The sequence below is a fragment of the Bombina bombina genome, chromosome 7, assembly GCF_027579735.1.
Source record: "Bombina bombina isolate aBomBom1 chromosome 7, aBomBom1.pri, whole genome shotgun sequence".
NCBI classification, from domain to species: Eukaryota; Metazoa; Chordata; class Amphibia; order Anura; family Bombinatoridae; genus Bombina; species Bombina bombina.
Window position 1 is genome coordinate 196,654,320 of NC_069505.1, and position 20,933 is coordinate 196,675,252.

Genomic DNA, 20,933 nt, shown 5'->3' on the forward strand with positions numbered 1-20,933 from the left:
CTGTGATTCTTTCAGGAGGCTGCCGTCCGGCAGTCACATAAGCCAATCTGATGATGCTTTTAATCCAAAAAGAGAGAGAGGTAGAAGTTGCTTTTTGACCTCTCCTTTTACCAGAATAAACAACAAACAAGGAAGATGTTTGTCTAAAATCCTTTGTAGCATCTAAATAGAATTTTAGAGCGCGAACAACATCCAAATTGTGCAACAAACGTTCCTTCTTCGAAACTGGTTTCGGACACAAAGAAGGCACGACTATCTCCTGGTTAATGTTTTTGTTAGAAACAACTTTTGGAAGAAAACCAGGTTTAGTACGTAAAACCACCTTATCTGCATGGAACACCAGATAAGGAGGAGAACACTGCAGAGCAGATAATTCTGAAACTCTTCTAGCAGAAGAAATTGCAACCAAAAACAAAACTTTCCAAGATAATAACTTAATATCAACGGAATGTAAGGGTTCAAACGGAACCCCCTGAAGAACTGAAAGAACTAAGTTGAGACTCCAAGGAGGAGTCAAAGGTTTGTAAACAGGCTTGATTCTAACCAGAGCCTGAACAAAGGCTTGAACATCTGGCACAGCTGCCAGCTTTTTGTGAAGTAACACAGACAAGGCAGAAATCTGTCCCTTCAAGGAACTTGCAGATAATCCTTTCTCCAATCCTTCTTGAAGAAAGGATAGAATCTTAGGAATCTTTACCTTGTCCCAAGGGAATCCTTTAGATTCACACCAACAGATATATTTTTTCCATATTTTGTGGTAAATTTTTCTAGTTACAGGCTTTCTGGCCTGAACAAGAGTATCAATAACAGAATCTGAGAACCCTCGTTTTGATAAGATCAAGCGTTCAATCTCCAAGCAGTCAGCTGGAGTGAGACCAGATTCGGATGTTCGAACGGACCTTGAACAAGAAGGTCTCGTCTCAAAGGTAGCTTCCATGGTGGAGCCGATGACATATTCACCAGATCTGCATACCAAGTCCTGCGTGGCCACGCAGGAGCTATCAAGATCACCGACGCCCTCTCCTGATTGATCCTGGCTACCAGCCTGGGGATGAGAGGAAACGGCGGGAATACATAAGCTAGTTTGAAGGTCCAAGGTGCTACTAGTGCATCTACTAGAGTCGCCTTGGGATCCCTGGATCTGGACCCGTAGCAAGGAACCTTGAAGTTCTGACGAGAGGCCATCAGATCCATGTCTGGAATGCCCCACAGTTGAGTAATTTGGGCAAAGATTTCTGGATGGAGTTCCCACTCCCCCGGATGTAATGTCTGACGACTCAGAAAATCCGCTTCCCAATTTTCCACTCCTGGGATGTGGATTGCAGACAGGTGGCAGGAGTGAGTCTCCGCCCATTGAATGATTTTGGTCACTTCTTCCATCGCCAGGGAACTCCTTGTTCCCCCCTGATGGTTGATGTACGCAACAGTCGTCATGTTGTTAAACACTAAAAAACTCTAAGCCATCTCCGTGGAGATGTTGCCTGTACAACGGCAAAGAGAATGACTGGGGTAGGCGGAGCCTAGGAGGGATCATGTGACCAGCTTTGCTGGGCTCTTTGCCATTTCCTGTTGGGGAAGAGAATATCCCACAAGTAAGGATGACGCCGTGGACCGGACACACCTATGTTGGAGAAAGAGAGATGTCTTAGGAAAAATACACTAAGTCCATATCCAGGCAGCACCGATATGGGAGGCGTAGTGAGACTAAAACCTCACAAGTTCCCTAAATGGTTCTTCCAGAAGCTGCCCGGTAGTAAAATAGTACACTTTGGCACCATTTAAAATAAAAAACTCTTGATTGTAGAATCTAAACTAGCACCTTACTTTACCTCACTCCTATCACTAACACAGGCAAAGAGAATGACTGGGTTGGGGGGGAAGGGAGGAGCTGCAGAATCTGTTGGCGCTCTACAAATAACCGATAATAATAATATTTATGCAGCTCTGCTGTGGAGCTCTTTGCCGCCTCCTGCTGACCAGGAGGCAATATCCCATAAGTAAGGATGAAATCCGTGGACTCGTCATATCTTGTAAAAGAAAGTGGCTCCCTTAAACATGGAATTACAACTATTACACCCTAAACAGGGATAACACCCCAGGATTTTTTCTGTTATATAACTCTGGGTAGATTTCTTACTATTACCTATGTCAGTCTGTACCAACATATCCTTAAGATTACAGTTTCTTTTACAAGCCATCATAGGGGTCTGTTGAAAACTACTGATATTTGGATTACAATTTTTCAAAATATGCCAATGTCTGCGAACCATATTCTTAATCTCTCTACTATTATCACTATACTTGGAGACTAGAATCAAACGGTCCCTGTTAGTCCCCTCTTTCTTTATTCTTTTTTTCTGAACAGCAAAGAGGTCCTGTCAATGTCACTTACTACTGCAATTTCCTTTTCAATAAGAGCTCTAGGATAGGCCCTATTCAAGAATGTGTCACCCATATCCTTTAATCTGTCCTGTATAAGGCCATCCTTGCTCACAATACGTTTAACTCTAATCAACTGACTCCTAGGTAGGGACTTCAGTAAAATCTTAGGGTGAAAACTGTGGTAATGGAGTAAATTATTTCTGTTTGTAGTCACATCTCAAATCAAAACCTTCCTTCACCACATTACTATCCAAAAATGACACTGTGGTATCATGCCATGTGAGGGTAAACTTAATACCCCTGACCACCATGTTTAATTCAGCTACAAATTCATATAGAGAGTCAATGTTACCCCCCATATGCCAAACACATCACTGATAAAACGCCACCAGGTGGCTACATATTTTATATATATAGTGGATTTTCATACACCTATTTCTCCTTGAAAATACCCATGAATATGTTGACATATGAGGGGGCAACATTAGACCCCATAGCCGTTCCTTGATTTTGTATGTACCATGTATCTTGGAACAAGAAGTAGTCATTAAACAAAAATAATCTCAAAAGCTCTTCCAAAAATCCTATTTGTAGCATATTATATCTCCCAGAATTACTTAACAGCTTCTTGACACAGGCAATACCACTCTCATGCTTAAAGGGACACGCAAGTCAAAATAAAACTTCATGATTCAGATAAAGCAGCAATTTTAAACAACTTTCCAATTTACTTCCATTAACAAAATGTGCACAGTCTTTTTATATTTAGTTTTTGAGTCACCAACTCCTACTCAGCATGTGGAAGAATTCACAGCATATACGTATAAGCATTTGTGATTGGCTGATGGCTGTCACATGATACAGGGGGAGTGGAAATAGACATAGCTTTGCAATTTATTTAACAAAAATCTACTACTCATTTAGAGTTCAGACTAAGCGCTTTTGCATTGTCTTCTTATCATGCATTTGCTAATTATGCAAATGTACAGTGTTGACTGGTCCTTTGGATGTGTACAGACTCTGAACATCCAGAGTGTATAAAATGTATTTATCTGTGTCAAGAGCCATCACCAGTATCCTTTATAAAATGATGACAAATTCTCAACATAGGGTTGTAAAATCCTATCCAAAAACTTAGAAATATTTTACAGAATTGATTCAGTACTTGTCACAATATGGCGGCCAGGAGGACAATGAATGTCCTTGTGGACTTTAGGTAATGTGTAGAAAATTGGTGTGATGGGATGCTCTACCACCAAGAATTTGTTTAGGTCTTTATCAATTAAACAATTTTTCTCAGCAAATGTTTTCAACCTCCTAATCTGTTGAATTTTAAACTTTGGATCCCCATTCAACACACTATATACCACAGAATCCCTAGTTGTCTGTGACACTCTCTCAAATAGTCACTAAGATAACACAACTGTGGCTCCGCCCTTATCCGTACCTCAGTATTCTCAGTGCTGCGCTAATTCCTCTGCACATACGGTGGGATATACACTAAAAAGTTAGCATTTATACTGCTCTGTCTCAAGAGTCCTCATTTTTCTATCCTACCTTGCAACTCCAGTTCTGATTAAAGTATTTCATTGTTAACAATAAACATATCAGCACGGTGTGACCAGTTTCTGTTCTAAGGGACACAGGACAGATGGATTTACAGGTTCTCAGACTGTGTGCCGAACTAACCAACCCTATGACCCTGCTACTGTCTGTAGGAAGAGCTCTCCTTGATAAGGCAATGAAGACAACAAATAACGCCTACAGTTATAGAATATACTCTCTCGCTTGTCGCACAAAGCTTTGCAGTGCAGTGATCCGTGAGGGTCCAAATTAAACAGCATGAGGATGTGTTTGTCACAACAATACAGAGTGTGAGCTCTCAGTGTCAAGATTTTTTCACCTGGTCTAAGGTTTTGCAGTTTTCAACCAAGACCCCAACGGGCTGAGTGTCCTGAAGACTCAGTTTCACATCCTGCAGCTCCTGCTCCTCAGGGGACAAGCTGAGCTCCTGAAATAAGGAGAATAAACAGTTTATTAATACCATGACCAGCGCTCAGCCCTGCACAGCAGGACCACTGATGAGATACTGCAAGAGAGGGTACTGACCTGCGTCTTAGGTGGGAGTGGTTTAATGTTGGCGATGTGACTTGAGATAGGTAGGATGCTCAGCTGATCGTCTATTACCATGCACGTTTTACAGGAAGCCAGAGACAGAATGAACCTAAAGAAACAGCAAAATATTACCCAAATAGACTAAATATTTCTCATTTACAGGAGAAGCATGTGATAAGAACTGAACAATAAAATCACCTCTCATTAAACCGACCCACAACGTCCTGATGAGCTTCTGTCCTGTATCGGGAGTGCACGTCCTTAAAAACAAAAGGTTGGGGCGCATCAATTATAGCTGTATTAAAATAGCACTTTCATCCCAGAACCAATCAGCACTTGGTCTGATACTGCTTGCTTAATACCAATTAAAGGGACACTATTATAAAATGTGTACACCCTTAATGTGCCCAAATGTCTTGTCATACCTTCTGCAGAGTATGGCATGTATGGAAAACCTGTCATTTTTTGTATTTGAAATTACTGGTTTTACTCATTTAAAACCCATCACCAGTTCTTCTCATAATAATGGGCTGAACCTGCCGGTAAAGCATATCTGCTAATATTGTCTATGTCTAAACACACAGCCAAATATGTATTTAAAAGCTAATTATGGCTGGGGGTTTCAATAAGCATAACCAGCTATTTCAGATACAAAATTATCTGCCCCTCTCATATTCCCACAGGGAGATTAATCTGTGCTGTCAGGGTATCTGTGAGTAACATTAAAAAACTACAGATGTATCATAGAATCTAATATTTCATTTTGAAGTGAATTGGTCTCATAGCAGACCAGCCCCAACCCCCTTTTTCCTGATAACAATACATCCAAATAAGAACAAAGGAATAAACATTTGGTTCAACTAGAAAAAGGCAATCTATTTCAAAGGGATGTTCACTATATGACTTTGTTTGAAGTTCGATTTCCTGATCTTTCCTCTATGTAATAAAAGGTTATCAGATAATGACCCCATGTAGAGATATGCAGACGTAATGGTGCCAGTCACTTTTCTCGCAATCTCACAATGATTACAGCACTGTTTCAAAATCACTGGAGGATGAACTTCAGCTCCACAAGGCGCTGTATTAGCGAAACGCTGTAAAGTGAAGCGCTGTAAAGTGAGGTATACCTGTATTTGAAGTTTAAGTATATGCAAGAATTGATTATCTCCTGTTAATTGGAATACACATTCTCAGTGGAAAAGGCTGTTGGTTAAGAAAAAAAAAGCATATGAGAAACTATATATATATATATATATATATATATATATATATATATATATATATATATACACACAGGGAGTGCAGAATTATTAGGCAAGTTGCATTTTTGAGGATTAATTTTATTATTGAACAACAACCATGTTCTCAATGAACCCAAAAAACTCATTAATATCAAAACTGAATAGTTTTGGAAGTAGTTTTTAGTTTGTTTTTAGTTATAACTATTTTAGGGGGATATCTGTGTGTGCAGGTGACTATTACTGTGCATAATTATTAGGCAACTTAACAAAAAACTAATATATACCCATTTCAATTATTTATTTTTACCAGTGAAACCAATATAACATCTCAACATTCACAAATATACATTTCTGACATTCAAAAACAAAACAAAAACAAATCAGTGACCAATATAGCCACCTTTCTTTGCAAAGACACTCAAAAGCCTGCCATCCATGGATTCTGTCAGTGTTTTGATCTGTTCACCATCAACATTGCGTGCAGCAGCAACCACAGCCTCCCAGACACTGTTCAGAGAGGTGTACTGTTTTCCCTCCTTGTAAATCTCACATTTGATGATGGACCACAGGTTCTCAATGGGGTTCAGATCAGGTGAACAAGGAGGCCATGTCATTAGATTTTCTTCTTTTATACCCTTTCTTGCCAGCCACGCTGTGGAGTACTTGGACGCGTGTGATGGAGCATTGTCCTGCATGAAAATCATGTTTTTCTTGAAGGATGCAGACTTCTTCCTGTACCACTGCTTGAAGAAGGTGTCTTCCAGAAACTGGCAGTAGGACTGGGAGTTGAGCTTGACTCTATCCTCAACCCGAAAAGGCCCCACAAGCTCATCTTTGATGATACCAGCCCAAACCAGTACTCCACCTCCACCTTGCTGGCGTCTGAGTCGGACTGGAGCTCTCTGCCCTTTACCAATCCAGCCACGGGCCCATCCATCTGGCTCATCATGACTCACTCTCATTTCATCAGTCCATAAAACCTTAGAAAAATCAGTCTTGAGATATTTCTTGGCCCAGTCTTGACGTTTCAGCTTGTGTGTCTTGTTCAGTGGTGGTCGTCTTTCAGCCTTTCTTACCTTGGCCATGTCTCTGAGTATTGCACACCTTGTGCTTTTGGGCACTCCAGTGATGTTGCAGCTCTGAAATATGGCCAAACTGGTGGCAAGTGGCATCTTGGCAGCTGCACGCTTGACTTTTCTCAGTTCATGGGCAGTTATTTTGCGCCTTGGTTTTTCCACACGCTTCTTGTGACTCTGTTGACTATTTTGAATGAAACGCTTGATTGTTCGATGATCACGCTTCAGAAGCTTTGCAATTTTAAGAGTGCTGCCTCCCTCTGCAAGATATCTCACTATTTTTGACTTCTCTGAGCCTGTCAAGTCCTTCTTTTGACCCAAAGGAAAGTAAGTTGCCTAATAATTATGCACACCTGATATAGGGTGTTGATGTCATTAGACCACACCCCTTCTCATTACAGAGATGCACATCACCTAATATGCTTAATTGGTAGTAGGCTTTCAAGCCTATACAGCTTGGAGTAAGACAACATGCATAAAGAGGATGATGTGGTCAAAATACTCATTTGCCTAATAATTCTGCACTCCCTGTATATATATATGTGTATATATATATATATATATATATATATATATATATATATATATATATATATATATATATATATATATATACACACATACATACACACACAAACACACATATATATATATATATATATATATATATATATATATATATATATAATATATATATATATATATATATATATATATATAATACTTCTACTATATTGGATAAATGTCTGCTGTATTGAACAAGTAGCTGTACAATAAATTTCAAATGTCCAATTTATTTTAAGAATTAATAACCTATTCTTTTTATTTTTCAGGCATCTGACAAATATACGTGTGGTTGTCCCATTTATTGTGTCATATGTTTTTTGCACTCAGAAAGAGCTGTACTGAATGTGAAATATTCTGTGTTTATAAGAAAATAATCAATTGCAACTTTAAAGGCATTTTAAGATAATACTAGTATGATGTTAGAAATAATACTGATGTTTCATATTAAAATAATCAGGAAAAATGGCACAATATGATCCATGTATATTAAACATGACTTATTAATACAAGAAATAGTGTACTTTATAAACAATTTATAGGTTAGATAATTAAACTGTAGCAGTATTCATAATGAGAATGCATTTCTGGTTGTTTGCTGCCCCCTAGGGGATTAAAACTGGTGTGACAGCCAAACGAATTGACTGTTTAAAACATATGTTCCCAGTATGCCAATCAAATATTTTAGCTCAAAGGGCCAATCAATGCTCAGCTCCGTCAGGACCAATCCAAATACAAGCACCGTGGGGGGTAGCCAAAAAGGTTCACTGATGATTAGAATAAAAAAAGGTGGGGATTATCATGAGATATAACCTCATGCAAGAGGATAGAAGAGGGCTGGCTGGCTGTTTGCTACATTTTTGACTGATAACTTTGCTGTCTTGGAAAACAGTCACTATAAGCAAAATTGTGCTACCTTTTATTATCCATATTGCAATACCTTTATTCATATTAGGTGAAACAAGAAGTTCTGGAAGCTGAAACATTGATTTGGCTATTTGGGTAAAGTATAAAGAAATACATTAATTGTTGCTGCAGTCTAATTGAAGCTGATAAATTTAAAAGAGGACAATTAGTATTTTAAACTTGTGTTTTATAGTCCTGTGTAGCTTAAAACTAGTCTTTTGTTTGCCAAGCAATTTATCTTTGCAAATATATAAATATATTTTAGAATTTGCCTTATTGTAAGATAAATAAGAATTTATTTCATCTCAGATAACTTGGCATAGAAATTGGCTGTTAAATTATATTGTCATATTGTTTAACTAGGCACTGTGAAAGTTAGCAGTCCATATTGTGGTATTTTAATGTAATCCATTGTGAATAAGGTAATTTTTAAAGGTATGTTTTTATGATCTTTGTATAGAATATTGTAACAGTTTAAAGGGATACTAAACCCAATTTTATTATTTCATGATTCAGATAGAGCATGAGATTTTAAGCATCTTTCTAATTTACTCCTATTATCAATTTTTCTTTGTTCTCATGCTATCTTGATTTGAAAAAGCAGTACTGTAAGCTTTAGAGCCAGACCATTTTTTGTTCAGCACATGGGTAGAACTTGCTGATTTGTGGCTAAATGTAGCAAACCAATCAGCAGCTCTACCAAGGTGCTGAACTAAAAAATGGTCTGGCTCCTAACCTTTTATTACTGCTTTTTCAAATCAAGATAACATGAGAACAAATAAAAATTGATAATAGGAGTAAATTAGAAAGTTGCTTAAAATTGTATGCTCTATCTGAATCATGAAATAAAAAATGAGGGGTTAGTATCCCTTTAAGCTTGTATAGTTTGATTCATATCTGGTTTCTATAAATATAATTCAATATGTTTATAACTAATATAAAGAATTTAGGAATTTATATTAATTTTAAATTGTTTTGTATAAGCATTTTAATGGGGGTTTCTTTTAAAGAATAATTATTAAATTTATTGTATTATAACCCGGCCATATACGGACAGTGCTATTTTCTCCCATTAACATAGTTTTTCTACAGAGAACATGTTCATATTTTTAGTATTGGCGGGAGTTTATACAAGTAAAATAAAGGTAAAGGATCTGCTAGCAAAGAAATATACGCCTGCAGGTAAAAACGGACCATTGTTAATACATTAAAGGGGAGAACACTCATCAGGAAATTACTGTCTAACATAATAATTCTGTTTATCACCCTCAAAAAGATGAAAAGCTGAGCTGACCTGGACCTGTGATCTAGAGCACAATGCAGGAGCTTCTGTTCACTTAATAAACTGAGTAATCTCAGAGGTTGATGGTTCAACCAATATCAATCCCAAGTCACATTAGTCCAAATCTGCCTCCCCTGCCCCGTCTTGTCACTCATACCATCGCCATTGTGTACAGCTGCTTAAGGGAACTCATGGTACGCAGAAGAATCACCACAATCCCTCCACCTTCCACCGTCTCCACAGTACGCGCCAACAAGTTGGGTGTAAGCGCCTCAAAATCCTAAGCAAAGTTCAGTAAACCAGTTAGTCTTTTCAAAAAGAGATATTTTATCAGAGTGAGGTACAGTATACTGGGTGAAGTCACGGGCGTGCTCACCTGTAATACACACATCCCGTACGTATTTCCCAGGATTTTATGGGTCTCATTGTAGTAACAATATCGGATATTTGTGGCAGCAACAAATAACTCAAAAGGATCATCGTCCTTAACATTTAACGAGCCACTTTTTATTTTTTTCTGCAGCTTTCTCATTTTCTTCTTCCTGTGGCTGCAAAACAAATTCACACTGTTGAAGGCAGCCTACATCTCTCAGATAAGCTTCTCAGATTTTACATTGTACATTAACAATGACCCTTGTGTACCGACCCACCACTGTGTCCATGTAAAGTTACCTGCTGAAGCCCAGCTCTTTCTTGTAGCACCAGAGAACTGATGGGCGAGCACGTACTGAAGTTTTAGACAGCATGTGATGTAGGATGACAACCTGCAGAGACAACATATGCACCACATAAGCACACACAGAACATACACAGTAATACAGATGTCACATTGTGTCTTTATTTACAAGTTAGCGACAGCATATGCACCACATAACCACACACAGAAAATACAAAGTAATACAAATGTCACATTGTGTCTTTATTTACAAGCTAGAGACAACATATGCACCACATAACTACACACAGAACATACACAGTAATACAGATGTCACATTGTGTCTTTATTTACAAGCTAGAGACAACATATGCACCACATAACTACACACAGAACATACACAGTAATACAGATGTCACATTGTGTATTTATTTACAAGCTACAGACAGCATATGCACCACATAACCACACACAGAACATACACAGTAATACAAATGTCACATTGTGTCTTTATTTACAAGCTAGAGACAACATATGCACCACATAACCACACACAGAACATATACAGTAATACAGATATCACATTGTGTCTTTATTTACAAGCTAGCGACAACATATGCACCACATAACCACACACAGAAAATACACAGCAATAAAGATATCACACACTGTCTGTATTTCTTTACAAGCTAGAGACAACATATGCACCACATAACCACACACAGTAATACAGATGTCACATTGTGTCTTTATTTACAAGCTAGAGACAACATATGCACCACATAACCACACACAGAACATACACAGTATTACAGATGTCACATTGTGTATTTATTTACAAGCTAGAGACAACATATGCACCACATAACCACACACAGAACATACACAGTATTACAGATGTCACATTGTGTCTTTATTTACAAGCTAGAGACAACATATGCACCACATAACCACACACAGAACATACACAGTATTACAGATGTCACATTGTGTCTTTATTTACAAGCTAGAGACAACATATGCACCACATAACCACACACAGAACATACACAGTAATACAAATGTCACATTGTGTCTTTATTTACAAGCTAGAGACAACATATGCACCACATAACCACACACAGAACATACACAGTATTACAGATGTCACATTGTGTATTTATTTACAAGCTAGCGACAGCATATGCACCACATAACCACACACAGAACATACACAGTATTACAGATGTCACATTGTGTCTTTATTTACAAGCTAGAGACAGCATATGCACCACATAACCACACACAGAACATACACAGTATTACAGATGTCACATTGTGTCTTTATTTACAAGCTAGAGACAGCATATGCACCACATAACCACACACAGAACATACACAGTATTACAGATGTCACATTGTGTCTTTATTTACAAGCTAGAGACAACATATGCACCACATAACCACACACAGAACATACACAGTATTACAGATGTCACATTGTGTCTTTATTTACAAGCTAGAGACAGCATATGCACCACATAACCACACACAGAACATACACAGTATTACAGATGTCACATTGTGTCTTTATTTACAAGCTAGAGACAGCATATGCACCACATAACCACACACAGTAATACAGATGTCACATTGTGTCTTTATTTAAAAGCTAGAGACAACATATGCACCACATAACCACACACAGAACATACACAGTATTACAGATGTCACATTGTGTCTTTATTTACAAGCTAGAGACAGCATATGCACCACATAACCACACACAGAACATACACAGTATTACAGATGTCACATTGTGTCTTTATTTACAAGCTAGCGACAACATATGCACCACATAACCACACACAGAACATACAGTATTACAGATGTCACATTGTGTCTTTATTTACAAGCTAGCGACAACATATGCACCACATAACCACACACAGAACATACACAGTATTACAGATGTCACATTGTGTCTTTATTTACAAGCTAGAGACAACATATGCACCACATAACCACACACAGAACATACACAGTATTACAGATGTCACATTGTGTCTTTATTTACAAGCTAGAGACAGCATATGCACCACATAACCACACACAGAACATACACAGTATTACAGATGTCACATTGTGTCTTTATTTACAAGCTAGAGACAGCATATGCACCACATAACCACACACAGTAATACAGATGTCACATTGTGTCTTTATTTAAAAGCTAGAGACAACATATGCACCACATAACCACACACAGAACATACACAGTATTACAGATGTCACATTGTGTCTTTATTTACAAGCTAGAGACAGCATATGCACCACATAACCACACACAGAACATACACAGTATTACAGATGTCACATTGTGTCTTTATTTACAAGCTAGCGACAACATATGCACCACATAACCACACACAGAACATACAGTATTACAGATGTCACATTGTGTCTTTATTTACAAGCTAGCGACAACATATGCACCACATAACCACACACAGAACATACACAGTATTACAGATGTCACATTGTGTATTTATTTACAAGTTAGCGACAGCATATGCACCACATAACCACACACAGAACATACACAGTATTACAGATGTCACATTGTGTATTTATTTACAAGCTAGCGACAACATATGCACCACATAACCACACACAGAACATACACAGTATTACAGATGTCACATTGTATCTTTATTTACAAGCTAGCGACAACATATGCACCACATAACCACACACAGTAATACAGATGTCACATTGTGTATTTATTTACAAGCTAGCGACAACATATGCACCACATAACTACACACAGAACATACACAGTATTACAGATGTCACATTGTGTCTTTATTTACAAGCTAGAGACAACATATGCACCACATAACCATACACAGTATTACAGATGTCACATTGTGTCTTTATTTACAAGCTAGCGACAACATATGCACCACATAACCACACACAGTAATACAGATGTCACATTGTGTCTTTATTTACAAGCTAGCGACAGCATATGCACCACATAACCACACACAGAACATACACAGTATTACAGATGTCACATTGTGTCTTTATTTACAAGCTAGAGACAACATATGCACCACATAACCACACACAGAACATACACAGTATTACAGATGTCACATTGTGTCTTTATTTACAAGCTAGCGACAGCATATGCACCACATAACCACACACAGAACATACACAGTATTACAGATGTCACATTGTGTCTTTATTTACAAGCTAGCGACAACATATGCACCACATAACCACACACAGAACATACACAGTATTACAGATGTCACATTGTGTCTTTATTTACAAGCTAGAGACAACATATGCACCACATAACCACACACAGAACATACACAGTATTACAGATGTCACATTGTGTATTTATTTACAAGCTAGCGACAGCATATGCACCACATAACCACACACAGAACATACACAGTATTACAGATGTCACATTGTGTCTTTATTTACAAGCTAGCGACAGCATATGCACCACATAACCACACACAGAACATACACAGTATTACAGATGTCACATTGTGTCTTTATTTACAAGCTAGCGACAACATATGCACCACATAACCACACACAGAACATACACAGTATTACAGATGTCACATTGTGTCTTTATTTACAAGCTAGAGACAGCATATGCACCACATAACCACACACAGTAATACAGATGTCACATTGTGTCTTTATTTAAAAGCTAGAGACAACATATGCACCACATAACCACACACAGAACATACACAGTATTACAGATGTCACATTGTGTCTTTATTTACAAGCTAGCGACAGCATATGCACCACATAACCACACACAGAACATACACAGTAATACAGATGTCACATTGTGTCTTTATTTACAAGTTAGCGACAGCATATGCACCACATAACCACACACAGAACATACACAGTATTACAGATGTCACATTGTGTATTTATTTACAAGCTAGCGACAGCATATGCACCACATAACCACACACAGAACATACACAGTATTACAGATGTCACATTGTGTCTTTATTTACAAGCTAGAGACAACATATGCACCACATAACCACACACAGTAATACAGATGTCACATTGTGTCTTTATTTACAAGCTAGCGACAGCATATGCACCACATAACTACACACAGAACATACACAGTAATACAGGTGTCTGTGTCTTTATTTACAAGCTAAAAAGTTCAAGGAAAGGGACATTATACACTCATTTTTTCTTTGCATAAATGTTTTGTAGATGATCTATTTATATAGCCCATAAAGTTTTCTTTTAAAAAAAAAATGTATAGTTTTGCTAATTTTTAAATAACATTGCTCTGATTTTCAGACTCCTAACCAAGCCCCAAAGTATTATTTGAATACCGTCAGCTACCTTCTCCAGCTTGCTCCTGTTTGTGTAAAGGGTCTTTTCATATGCAAAAGGAGGGGGGGAGTGTCTTATTTGCCACTTGCAGTGGGCTTTCCAGCTACCTTTTCAACAGAGCTAAACTAAGAGGTTCTAAGTAAGTTTTTAAACATTTTTATACTGGATTTTTATATCAGTATCTGTGCATCTTATTCTTTATAGTAGTGTCACTGTCTATTACATGCAGTTATATGAAAATGAGTGTATACTGTCCCTACCAAGGGAGAAATTGAGCATATTTTTCTTAACTAGGATTTATCAGACTTTATCAGTTGATAAAGGAATAACACTTCTATCATGCACAGCCCCAAAGTCACAAAACGGACTCATCAGGCACTGCAAAAAGCTCAGCCTGACATGCATTTTACCTAGGGATGTAGTGGTATATCCCAGCGCCAACTGAAACCTTTTAAGCCTGAGGCGGTGGTACCTAGCTCCCACCTATAGAAATAGAACTATGAGAAATATGCCCAGGCGCCAACAATGAGGAGGCTAAGGTTATATATTTGAGTAAACTCTGTCGTGTGCTGCAAGTATGTGGTAAAAGTGTTAAAACAATTTATTGTAGATAAAACATATATGAGACGATAAAATTGCAATGTTTCATAAAAACACAATATTACATGTGCATGGATCCACGCTAAAAATATATATGATTAAAATCTTGAAAGCATAAACACATTGGAGAAGAAATCTAGTTGGAGATAATATAACATGTAAATGTGGGTGATACAGATACAATTCAATTGACAATAAAAAATGTAATTAAATGACAATAAAAATAATTCAAATGACAATAAAAATATTTCAATTGACAATGTTGAAAAAAGTGTAAAATATAAAAATATAAAAATGTGACGGTGATCCAATGTCCAGAAAAGGAAATGTGACAGTGTTCCTGTGTGAAGTGTTCCAAAAATAAAAAGAGTAAATCCTGTGTTGAAAATACAAATGAAAAAATATGACAAATCAAGTGAAAAATATGTCAATCCTGAGTTCACTGAGGAACTGAGAAAAAATGAATAAAATACGTGAAGAAAAAAGGGGAAATGAATGTAGAGTGGAGTCTCTGTGTACAGTGTTGTCCTTGTCTCTTATTATGTGATGTCCTTATGCAGCCAGGGGGTCCCTGCCCCAGTGAATAATATAAAAAAGAGAGGTGCTGAGTGCGAAGTTTTCAGCAGATTTATCACAATAAAAATGAAAATAAAATGGTGAAGAAAAAGTGTTTAAAATTCAAAAATAGAAACCTGTGGGATAGAAATAATACACAATGTGTAAAACAATTTCAAATATATACTCCTATTGAAAAACTGCTTACCAGGTCTACGCGTTTCGGCCTTTTCCTAGGCCTTTATCAAGACTGATGGTAAGCTTTAATTGAGGGTCTTTTATAGGGGAAGTGTACCTGTGACCGGAAATAGTAATGCTTTCTGACTTCCGGTTTTTTCGTAACTTATAAGATTGTTTTTTATAAGTTATAGGTATTGAATCCCTTTTATTCGTATTGTGTTTTTGGAAGTTTGTATGACAACTGTGAAGGGCTTAAATCGTGTCTACTTTATATTTAATAGTCCCTAACCTCCGTGATTGTGACGTCACTTCCGGTTAGATCGATACCGATCAGTTAAGTTTTGTCCTTCTTATTTGGCGATCAAATCACTAGTATAGATGGTCAGATGGGGGATATTCATAACTTATATATTTTGACTCATGTGTTTATTTTGAATTTAGGGGTTTCTATCGATGTAAATTTAGTCCCGTTTTTCGGAAGTTTCTATTGGTCGTGACGTCACGACCTGTTGGCGCTGTTCATAGGTTAAAATTGTTTCTAGGTTTTTGTGGTGAAGAGCCATTGTTTATTAGTAACGGGGGTGTGTTTTCTTATAGTGATTTTGATAGGTTATACTTTCAAAGAGGTCATCTGTTCATTAATAACAGGGTGTAAAAAGTCATCTGTTTGTTCTTAGCAAAGTATATTACTCTGGCGGTTTAATAGATTATATCTACGCTGAGCTTAGTAAAGATGGGCTCAAATTGTTGCTAAGTTTTAGTAGTAGAGAATCGTTATTTAGTAGAGAATCGTTATTTATTAGTAACGGGGGCTTACTTTCTTAATGATTGTTTTGCTAGGTTATGTTTGCGTTCAGTTCGTCATCTGTTTGTTAATAAAAGAGTATTAAAAGTCATCTGTTTATTCTTAACAGAGGTATGTGTGACTCTGACGATATAATGGATTATATTTACTGGACTCAGTAGTGATAAGGGGAATCGAAATGGAAATTAAAATTAAGCGATAAATGAAAAAAAAAAAAAAAATAATATAACAGAAATAGATACATACATTAAAATGAGGGATACTTTTACGGGTTATCAATAATTCTGATATGAGGTATCGTTTGTGTAACGTAACTCATGTTTCAGATTTTTTTAAAGTGCATATGTGTTCCTAAAATTGGTCATATTTGCAGGTTGTTTTGACCTACTAGTACATTTATATTATATTATATATGAAGTGTGAATTGATTAATAACTAATCGTGGAATCATTATAACCACAATCCTCTATCTTTCCATAAGACAAGGTATGTACTTTTCATAGTCAGATATTGGAGGTGGGGCCATATGTACATATAGGGGAGGGTAGTATATCATGAGGTCATAGTTGTTCGTATGCTTTGCTTTTGTGTGGGACCATATATTGCTTTTTGTATGGGATCATATACTGTTTCTTGGTGGAGCTAATATAATTGAGGGGTATTTATCCTGCCTTCTTTTTGAACAGGATTTGTGTATTAATCACCTATTAGTTTTAGACTTGATTTGTTGGGATCTATTAGTCCGTTGGATGCCCCTTTATAGTCACTTATTTCTGGTTTAGTATAAGGGGGGGTTATATATATCGACTAGTACCTAGAGGGGAAGATCTATATTATAAGTCACCTTAGTTATACTAAGTTGTATAGGTGGGATAAATCTTCCTTATTGTTCAAACCCTTCGGATGAAGGCAATCCAATCTGAAAATCCACTTGGATTCAGCGGTAAGTAATTTCTTGGTGTAGTTTCCACCTCTCCAGTCTTTTCCGATCTTCTGGATGCCCATAAAGGTCAGTTCTTTGGTATTACCTTTATGTTTGGTGGAGAAGTGTCTGTATAAGGCTGTATCCATGTTTAGTTTTTCTATCTGTAGTATATGTTCACGTATCCTGTCTTTCAGGATGCGTGAAGTCTGGCCTATGTATTGGAGGCCGCATGAGCATTGTAGCATATATACTACTCCACTGTCATTGCATCTGATCAGCTCATTGATTTTGTATTTCTCTTTGGTGTGGAAATTGCAAAATGTGGTCGATTTTATACCACATCTGCACGCTTAGCATAGCGGCAGGGAAAGAAGCCTCTTATTTCCTTTCCGAATGTGTCTGTGATGCCTCGCCTTTTCTTCTTTTCGATGCTTGGAGCCAGTCTGCTCTGTAGGTTTTTGGTCTTTCGATACACAAACTTGGGTTTGGATGGCAATCGGTCTCCTATTAGGTCGTCATCTTTCAGAAGTGGCCAATGTTTCTGGAATATTTTCTCGATCATGTCTTTGTTCTCACTGTATTCTGTGATCATGGCCACATTCAGACAATCATCTTCCGTTGGATATGTTCTTTCTTTATATTTCATTACTTACCGCTGAATCCAAGTGGATTTTCAGATTGGATTGCCTTCATCCGAAGGGTTTGAACAATAAGGAAGATTTATCCCACCTATACAACTTAGTATAACTAAGGTGACTTATAATATAGATCTTCCCCTCTAGGTACTAGTCGATATATATAACCCCCCCCCTTATACTAAACCAGAAATAAGTGACTATAAAGGGGCATCCAACGGACTAATAGATCCCAACAAATCAAGTCTAAAACTAATAGGTGATTAATACACAAATCCTGTTCAAAAAGAAGGCAGGATAAATACCCCTCAATTATATTAGCTCCACCAAGAAACAGTATATGATCCCATACAAAAAGCAATATATGGTCCCACACAAAAGCAAAGCATACGAACAACTATGACCTCATGATATACTACCCTCCCCTATATGTACATATGGCCCCACCTCCAATATCTGACTATGAAAAGTACATACCTTGTCTTATGGAAAGATAGAGGATTGTGGTTATAATGATTCCACGATTAGTTATTAATCAATTCACACTTCATATATAATATAATATAAATGTACTAGTAGGTCAAAACAACCTGCAAATATGACCAATTTTAGGAACACATATGCACTTTAAAAAAATCTGAAACATGAGTTACGTTACACAAACGATACCTCATATCAGAATTATTGATAACCCGTAAAAGTATCCCTCATTTTAATGTATGTATCTATTTCTGTTATATTATTTTTTTTTTTTTTTCATTTATCGCTTAATTTTAATTTCCATTTCGATTCCCCTTATCACTACTGAGTCCAGTAAATATAATCCATTATATCGTCAGAGTCACACATACCTCTGTTAAGAATAAACAGATGACTTTTAATACTCTTTTATTAACAAACAGATGACGAACTGAACGCAAACATAACCTAGCAAAACAATCATTAAGAAAGTAAGCCCCCGTTACTAATAAATAACGATTCTCTACTAAATAACGATTCTCTACTACTAAAACTTAGCAACAATTTGAGCCCATCTTTACTAAGCTCAGCGTAGATATAATCTATTAAACCGCCAGAGTAATATACTTTGCTAAGAACAAACAGATGACTTTTTACACCCTGTTATTAATGAACAGATGACCTCTTTGAAAGTATAACCTATCAAAATCACTATAAGAAAACACACCCCCGTTACTAATAAACAATGGCTCTTCACCACAAAAACCTAGAAACAATTTTAACCTATGAACAGCGCCAACAGGTCGTGACGTCACGACCAATAGAAACTTCCGAAAAACGGGACTAAATTTACATCGATAGAAACCCCTAAATTCAAAATAAACACATGAGTCAAAATATATAAGTTATGAATATCCCCCATCTGACCATCTATACTAGTGATTTGATCGCCAAATAAGAAGGACAAAACTTAACTGATCGGTATCGATCTAACCGGAAGTGACGTCACAATCACGGAGGTTAGGGACTATTAAATATAAAGTAGACACGATTTAAGCCCTTCACAGTTGTCATACAAACTTCCAAAAACACAATACGAATAAAAGGGATTCAATACCTATAACTTATAAAAAACAATCTTATAAGTTACGAAAAAACCGGAAGTCAGAAAGCATTACTATTTCCGGTCACAGGTACACTTCCCCTATAAAAGACCCTCAATTAAAGCTTACCATCAGTCTTGATAAAGGCCTAGGAAAAGGCCGAAACGCGTAGACCTGGTAAGCAGTTTTTCAATAGGAGTATATATTTGAAATTGTTTTACACATTGTGTATTATTTCTATCCCACAGGTTTCTATTTTTGAATTTTAAACACTTTTTCTTCACCATTTTATTTTCATTTTTATTGTGATAAATCTGCTGAAAACTTCGCACTCAGCACCTCTCTTTTTTATATTATTCACTGGGGCAGGGACCCCCTGGCTGCATAAGGACATCACATAATAAGAGACAAGGACAACACTGTACACAGAGACTCCACTCTACATTCATTTCCCCTTTTTTCTTCACGTATTTTATTCATTTTTTCTCAGTTCCTCAGTGAACTCAGGATTGACATATTTTTCACTTGATTTGTCATATTTTTTCATTTGTATTTTCAACACAGGATTTACTCTTTTTATTTTTGGAACACTTCACACAGGAACACTGTCACATTTCCTTTTCTGGACATTGGATCACCGTCACATTTTTATATTTTACACTTTTTTCAACATTGTCAATTGAAATATTTTTATTGTCATTTGAATTATTTTTATTGTCATTTAATTACATTTTTTATTGTCAAATGAATTGTATCTGTATCACCCACATTTACATGTTATATTATCTCCAACTAGATTTCTTCTCCAATGTGTTTATGCTTTCAAGATTTTAATCATATATATTTTTAGCGTGGATCCATGCACATGTAATATTGTGTTTTTATGAAACATTGCAATTTTATCGTCTCATATATGTTTTATCTACAATAAATTGTTTTAACACTTTTACCACATACTTGCAGCACACGACAGAGTTTACTCAAATATATAACCTTAGCCTCCTCATTGTTGGCGCCTGGGCATATTTCTCATAATGCATTTTACCTAAATGGGCGTGGAA

At 36.8% G+C, this 20,933-nt stretch overlaps 1 protein-coding gene across 1 annotated transcript in view; it reads right to left on the minus strand.

Annotated features, from left to right (window-relative positions):
- NAT10 (N-acetyltransferase 10) overlaps positions 1–20,933 on the minus strand; it is a 144,010-nt gene that overhangs the window by 102,436 nt on the left and 20,641 nt on the right. The window contains exons 3-8 of the mRNA XM_053689328.1: positions 10,239–10,330; positions 9,943–10,114; positions 9,724–9,846; positions 4,696–4,757; positions 4,492–4,606; positions 4,286–4,393 (exon numbers count right to left, since the gene is read on the minus strand). Coding sequence (XP_053545303.1) covers positions 4,286–4,393; positions 4,492–4,606; positions 4,696–4,757; positions 9,724–9,846; positions 9,943–10,114; positions 10,239–10,330 — 672 coding nt within the window. The remainder of the gene's footprint in view (positions 1–4,285; positions 4,394–4,491; positions 4,607–4,695; positions 4,758–9,723; positions 9,847–9,942; positions 10,115–10,238; positions 10,331–20,933) is intronic.